This window comes from Arvicola amphibius, chromosome 14 (assembly GCF_903992535.2).
Source record: "Arvicola amphibius chromosome 14, mArvAmp1.2, whole genome shotgun sequence".
NCBI lineage: Eukaryota > Metazoa > Chordata > Mammalia > Rodentia > Cricetidae > Arvicola > Arvicola amphibius.
Window position 1 is genome coordinate 25,559,309 of NC_052060.1, and position 7,673 is coordinate 25,566,981.

At 42.0% G+C, this 7,673-nt stretch overlaps 1 protein-coding gene across 1 annotated transcript in view; it reads right to left on the reverse strand.

Moving 5' to 3' along the window:
• Window positions 1-7,616, reverse strand: part of Slc30a7 (solute carrier family 30 member 7) — a 68,033-nt gene extending 60,417 nt beyond the window's left edge. Inside the window, exons 1-2 of the mRNA XM_038310827.1 lie at window positions 7,366-7,616; window positions 7,048-7,149 (exon numbers count right to left, since the gene is read on the reverse strand). Coding sequence (XP_038166755.1) covers window positions 7,048-7,149; window positions 7,366-7,445 — 182 coding nt within the window. The 5' untranslated portion in view covers window positions 7,446-7,616. The remainder of the gene's footprint in view (window positions 1-7,047; window positions 7,150-7,365) is intronic.
• Between the last annotated feature and the right edge of the window lie 57 nt (window positions 7,617-7,673).

The window sequence follows — 7,673 nt, forward strand, 5'->3', positions numbered from 1 at the left end:
ATTCACCTCGAGTTTTAACTCTTTACGATCCAACTCCTCCCCTGAGTTCCAAGGTTCTGGATCCCAGGAAGAGCTCCCACCATGACCCCCTGTATTCTCTTTACCCTCAGTCCCCAGAGCCACAGGAAGTGGCAGGCCAGCACTTCAACTTCATCCTTTTCCCTGCTTTCCTTTCCAAATCAGAGGTTACTCGAGATGGGCTAGCCTTAGGCCCCTTTTCTGCTATAATTAGTTCCTCTGGGCAGCCATCTTGGTCTCAGCTACAGAGCTCATTAAGTGAATCCGGACACCATGATTGTCACTACAGCAGTGAAGCACCCCATTGCTCACACAGTATGGACGTGTGTATGTATGCTCGTATGTATCTACCTGCCTATCTACCCATCCATCTCTCTGTCTGTATATTTAATAAAACACTGCCATGAACTACACGTCTCCTCAGAATGTGACAGATTCCCTGTGATAAACTGGTTAGGCGGACATCATAAACAGGTCCTCCTGACAGGTATCCTTATTTAAAAGGCCCAGAAATTTGAAGGAAGACACACACACAGGAGACCAAGAGATGGCAAGGCAGAGATGAGGAAAATATTTCTACAAGTCAAGGAAGTGTTAAAGATGACCAGTAAATCACCAGAAGTGAGGAGCGTGACACCAAGCAGATTCTTCCCCAAGTCCCTGTGGACACCTGGAAGTCAGATGTATACCTCCCAACTATGAGATCAGAAACTCTGATACACCAGTCACTTAATTTGAGGTACTTTTACAGGTACCCCAGCAAGCTCTCTGCCTCCCCTTCCCCCGCCCAACAAATTTGTTTTCTGTACATTCAATGGATATGAAACACTGCCTTAAGGGGAACACAAAAAAGTAAGTTCTGTGGATTATAGCAATCAAGTTCTTTTTAATACTTACTTACTTATATTTATTTTTATCTTGCTGGGGCTCTACCAATGCATTATGTTCCCCGGGGCAGTTTAAACATTTAATAAAATGTAAGCGAACTTGAAAATCTACTTCCTCTTCTGAAATGCAAGAGCACCGTGTTCTCTTACAGCAGACGATATGAAGCCGTCTCCCTGAACCTAGGATCATGATGTGAAAGTTACTTAGCTACAGATGAGGAGATGAAGCCACATGAAAAGCCTCTGGTTCGCATTCACTGGGACAACACTGGTGGGAAAACGTGAACTTCGCTACTCGTCTTCAGTACTAGCAAGCGTAACTGCATGGTACAAAGTTCTGTACAACATAAAGGTAAGGGCTGATGAGATGATTCAAGAGGGCAAGGTGCCTGACACCAAACCTGAAGACCTGTGTGTTCAAGGTGGAAAGACAGCGTCAGTTCCCACAGGGTATCTGCTGGGTTCCACATGTATATCGAGGCATGCATTCCTCGTGCGCATGCGCGCAAAGGACAAATAAAATATAATAAAAATTTTTGAAAAATAAAATTAAGTGAAACATTAAGACGGCACAGATATTACCTAAAACTATGGATCTGCACATCAAGCAAAGTGTGCCAAGGAAAAGCTATTTCTTACAATCAGCATACTTGTTCTGGGTTCCTCTTTAAACACTAATTTTTTTTTTAATTTTGTTTTTCTATTTTTGGTTTCTAGAGACAGGGTTTCTCTGTAGCTTTGGAGCCTGTCCTGGAACTAGCTCTTGTAGACCAGGCTGGCCTCGAACTCACAGAGATCCGTCTGCCTCTGCCTCCCGAGTGCTGGGATTAAAGGCGTGCACCACCACCGCCCGGCCTAAACACTAATTTCTTTTAAAAAGTGTTACAATACGTTTTTTACATGACTAGTTCTAAAGACATTTGAATGAGAGAGATTTCCTGTGGTATAAGGAGAAACCCTAACACTTCAGTAAAATGGAACGTGATCAGCCTCCATGACAAGTGAAAAAAGGGTCCTGTCACAAGGAACAGAGAGGAAGGAAGGAGGAGAGGGAGGAGGGACGGAAGGAAAGAGTTTCTTGAGAAGGATTTTATCTTACACTAGGAGTGGTGGCATATATCTATAATTCTGGCACCAGGGAGTTTGAGACTTACCTAATTTAAGACCAGCTTTAGAAAGGAAAAAAAATGTTTAAAATCCACATGTAAAAATAAAGGCAGGAAGAAAAGGCTATCAATTCTAGATATGTAAGGTCTTCCCCTATCAGCAAAACAAACACTGTGTGGCTCTTTCTTAGACCCTTTCCTGAAAAACATATTTAAGAAGAATTCACTTGGGAACTGTTAAGGCTGGCTCTTGTCTTTTAAAGACTCACCCTAAGCAGTTTTGAAAGGCTGGATGTTGTATCTGTTTAAGTCAACCCAGCAGTGCGACATGGGCAACAAAATGTGTCAAACAAGCTGTGGGTTATAAAGATGGGCAATTAATACATGTGTCCTTTATACTATTTACACAGGCTTAAGATTTTCCATTATAAAAGGTTTCTGAAAAGGTCTAATGGTAACTGAGCCAACAGCATACTCACAGTGACTGTTAAATATTAATTTACAATTGAAGACAAGGGATCATCGTAATTCACAAACCCCTGTCCAGCTGATTTTTATAACGTGGAATAAGAGGGCTAAATATACATTTATTATTAAGAAATTAGAAAACAAGGTTAGGGATGAATTAGTCTCAAAAAAAAAAGTAATCTATGATGCTTCTGACCTTCACACATGCACACATAAATAATAACACACAAACACATTTAAAAAGCCAAAGAAAATCATTAGGCTCATGACCTGACTAAAGTTAGTAAACTAATGAACTATAGTTAAATAACTTACAACTCCATGCCATTCTATGATTCTTAATGTTCATCAAATACTTTTCCAAGTTTTTAAGCGGAAAAACAAAACTACGAGAAGGCAAAGGGCTCCACCACACCTGATGAATTGCCATATAAAAGGAAAAAGCTTGATGAAAGACTAAAACATTTTTAAATTTTAATATAATAAAAAATACATGATAAAGGCGAGCACTTCTGACCAAGGAATTACTTAGCAAACATCTTCTCTACACATTACATAAAAACAGGACCAAATCATCCCCAATATAGCCGTTAGCATTTCTAGGACAAATATCAAAACAGAAACATAACCTTTTACAGTCTGTTCTGTGAGTTTCGTCGGTGTCTAATGCAGTGGTTCTCAACCTTCCTAACGCTGCAACCTTTAATACAGCTCCTTATGTTGTGGTGACCCCCAACCATAAACTGATTTTGTTGCTACCTCATAACTGTAATTTTACTACTGTTACAAATCGTAATGCAAATATTTTTGGAAATAGAAGGTTGCCAAAAGGGTCGTAACCCACAGGTTGAGAACCGCTGGTCTAAGTGAAGCTGTTGTCAACAGTTTCAGTGTATGACATGACTGAAATTAAGTTTGACACTGTGTTTTCACCCCTTGTGTACCACTGTGTTTGACACTGTGTGTTTTCACCCCTTGTGTACCACTGTGTTTGACACTGTTTTCACCCCTTGTGTACCACTGTGTTTGACACTGTGTGTTAAACAGACGGTGAAGTAAATGCAGCAGAGGAGCGTGAAAACACACGGTGTCAAACACAGTGGTACACAGGGGGTGAAAACACAGTGTCAAACACAGTGGTACACAGGGGGTGAAAACACAGTGTCAAACACAGTGGTACACAGGGGGTGAAAACACACAGTGTCAAACACAGTGGTACACAGGGGGTGAAAACACAGTGTCAAACACAGTGGTACACAAGGGGTGAAAACACAGTGTCAAACACAGTGGTACACAAGGGGTGAAAACACAGTGTCAAACACAGTGGTACACAAGGGGTGAAAACAGTGTCAAACACAGTGGTACACAGGGGGCGGGGAAGGAAGCACCATACAACTCAGACAAAAGGTGCTGGAGCCTTGAAAGAAGAAACAAAAACACTGCACCTGGACTTCCTAAGCTACGTAACCAGAGACTGCTTTTATATTTCCCGGCTGCCCAGACCTGAATAATCACACAAAAACTGTATCAATTACAACACTGTTAGGCCAATGGCTTAGGTATATTCCTAGCTAGCTCTTACATCTTAAATTAACCCATTTCTATTAATCTCTGTTTCACCACGAGGCTGTGGTTTACTGGTAAGGTTCTGACATCTTTCTCCTTTAGCAGCTACATGGCATCTGCCCGACTCTATTTTTTTTCCCTGCATTCCGTTTAGTTTTTCTGCCTACCTATATTCTGCCCTATCATAGGCCAAAGCAGCTTCTTTATTAACCAATGATAATCAAACATATTCATAGCATACAGAGGGGAATCCCACATCAATGTTAAGTGGGTGGATCTCTTTCTCCAGCACATATATCCTCTCTTCCTCTGCAACAAAGCCTTGACTTGTATCAATCCACATGCTTTTGTGGACTAAACCACATGGCTTCCAGGCGTGAGCATGTGACAAAAGTATGAGGGAAAGCATTATGTGTTAGCATCCAGACAAGTCTTAAGAAACCATGTACATTTTCTGTCTCGTTCTCTCTAAGCTCCGGGCATTCTGATGCAAGGGAGAGGTGCAGCTCCGCCAACCGTCCTGGGAAGAAGGTATTGTCTGTTTAAACAATTATTGCCTTTGCTTTTTGCTGCAACTTGGAAAAAAAAATTAACCTTGATGATGTAAAACTACATTCTTCTGTTGAGATTATGTAGTTACTCAACAATAAATAAATGAAAATTAACAAGGCCTGTACAAGTCTGCAACAGATCCTCTGCATATATATTAAGGCTTCCAGTTTAGTGTTTTTATGTGATTCCTGAGTACATAAATGAGTGGTCTCCGTTTGTTTTGTCCAATTCCAAAGTGTTAGGTTTTGTTTTATCTTGTATTGTATTTTATTTCATTATTATCCTTTTGATGCCTGTTTGTTTTCTAATGAGAGACATAAAGGGAGTAGATCTGGATAGGAGGGGAGGTAGGGGGAATGAGAAGAGTAGAGGGAGTGGAAACCATAATCATGATATATTATGTGAGGAAAAAGAAATCTATAACAGGAATTTTAAAAAGATAGAAAAGATAATGCCAGAAAGAAAAGCATTCTCAAAGTAAACAAAAACCATGGAGAGTATTTAGTCCTACACTTTCCTCCCAACTTCTAAGAACCAATGAAAGGTCATAATGAAACACAGTATTTTGTTCTATAGAATAACTAGTAAAATGTATGATACATGCTACAGTGTAGTCATCGAATAAGCAGCACCAACACCAAAATTAAGACCCAGTTGAAAAAAAGAAAAATGTAAAATATATTATAAATAGTATATAGTGATGATTAAAGTATTATATTTAAATACATATTAAATCAATAGTGATTTCAGCAAATGTGACCTATTGAAGGGCATAAACTTTATGAGATTAAAAATATTTGTTGTGGGATATGCTTTAACATACATACAATTCTCAGGAGAATCAAAACAGTTCTTAAATATATAAAGATTAAATAGTGTCACTTTGACTTCTGTGCCCCAAGTAATAACAAAACCAATAATCTTTATAATCTACTACTTATGGAAGGTTTTGTTTTGTTTTATGGGGGGGGGGGTTGTTGTTGTTTGTTTGTTTGTTTGTTTGTGCTTTTTGTTTTCTGAGGCAGGGTCTCTTAGTTCTGGCTGTCCAGGAACTATGTAGCCAAGAGTGACCTCAAACTCACAGACATCCTCCTGAGTGTGTGTGTGTGTGTGTGTGTGTGTGTGTGTGTGTGTGTGTGTTTGGTAGCACTGGGCCTGAATCCCGGCCCTAGCACATGGCAGGCAAGAACTATACCACTAAGCCATACCAAAATCCCAACAAATGATCAAAGGTAGGCACCAGAGATGTCACAACACCTAGTGATTGGATTAACTTTTGTTCAAACTCAACAGAGCGAGAGACCAAAGACTACCATCTTTTTCTCTCTGAAAATGTATTTTAAAAGGCAGAGATTAAGTTAGTTTAATAGAAGTAACAAAAAACAAACCATAAATGGCACAGGATAACCAAAGACCCCATATAACTTGCCTTTGAAGATTCTGGGAGATTTATACCCCTCATTCTTTATTAGATTCTTTAACATTTTTAAAAAATTTTGTCCCTGTGTGTGTGTGTGTGTGTGTGTCTACCACTTGTGTGTGGGTGCCTGTGGGGTCCAGAAGGAGTAAGGTTCCTTGAAGTTGGAGTTACAGGCACTTGTGAGCCTCCAGACATGCCGTTGAAAACTAAACTATGATCCTCCACGAGAGCCCCTCTCTTAGCGGATTCTTAAAAGGGAATAAAGACTATAGGTGGAGTTAGCACCCTTGAGAAGTGTGCTGACAGGCCCAGAAGTTATCCCACACCTAATACTTAAACACTAGAGACTTTATTTCCTCACTCACACTGGACGCTCCTCTACCCGAATCCTGACAACAGAAGACAGAAACAAACAACAAACCCAAAGGTGACACCAAAAACAGTTAAATCAAGAGGCACTTTCAGAAAACCGTATAGGATTTTCTACTGTAGTAAAGATAAGAGGAAAAATAATGAGACAGTTTCACCGTAAAAGAGAATGGCATATGCTTTGCTAAAGGTCTCTTCACAAACCTCTTCAAAAGCCATTCAAAGATAATCATTAATTAAACAGGGTCGCTCAGATTTACCCTCTCAGAATCTTAAGGGTAAGATCCCAAAAAAAAAGCCACACCCACTGGGAGGTTAGCTAACAAGATCCTCCCAGTTTTCCTGAGGCAAAGCTAAGGCAAGCAGTTAAAAAAGGGATTCATTTTATCTTTAAAAAAGAGAGGGAGGGAGGGAGAGGGGGGGGGGTGTCAGTCCTGTCTGATGGAGTTGCAGGAAATCAACTAAGAGACTGTACCTTATGGGCCCTGATCTTAGAAAAGCATCCCTTACGAGTTGATAAAGGAGACAGCAACTCAGCAGAAGTGGTAGTGGCCAAGGTAAGACCTGAACCTACCGGTACAGAGCTACGTGGCACTAAGCAAATAGTGGCTAGTTTCCCTAACCCTCTCCTTCCGCCCCAATCATCTTCCCCTTTGGTTACCAGTTGCTCCAGATGCCGTAGAGTAGTTCCACAAAAGCGAAAGAGAGGTTCAGGCACAGGAAGAAAAACAGGTTCCGGGATGTCTTGTCCGACAGGATGGCCCTGAGCACGACACAGGTGATTAGAAGCAGGCAGGAGCCAAGGGGGTGCCGGGACCCTGAAGTCGAGTCCCCCTTTCAAGAGCCACCCAGTCCACATGCTCCTACTACCACAGCAGGAGGGTGACGCTCCCACCCTGGACCTCACACCCATCCTTAGCTCCCGGCTTTATCTCCTCCAGCCGGGCAGCCCCCTCCCAGCGGACACAGCACCCCGCACCTAAACCAGCCTGAGATCTTGCCAAACAGATTGAATTTGGGTGGTTTGTAGTCATCATCCTTGATGGACAGGGGCAACATCTTCTCCACCCGGCGAAGGGCCGGGCCTCCGTCCCTCTACAGAAGTAATTCGGTATGGTGGCGGCAGTGACAGCGGTGACGCTTCAGACGCGGACCCTCTAGGTGCTTGATCGCGGCGGCGTACCGCCCCGAGACACAGACACAGACACACACCCGGGAACTCGAGGACTTCCGGCCCGGGCCGCGCAACGCGTCCTGGGACGGGAAAGCGGGAGGCGGGGTGGGGGC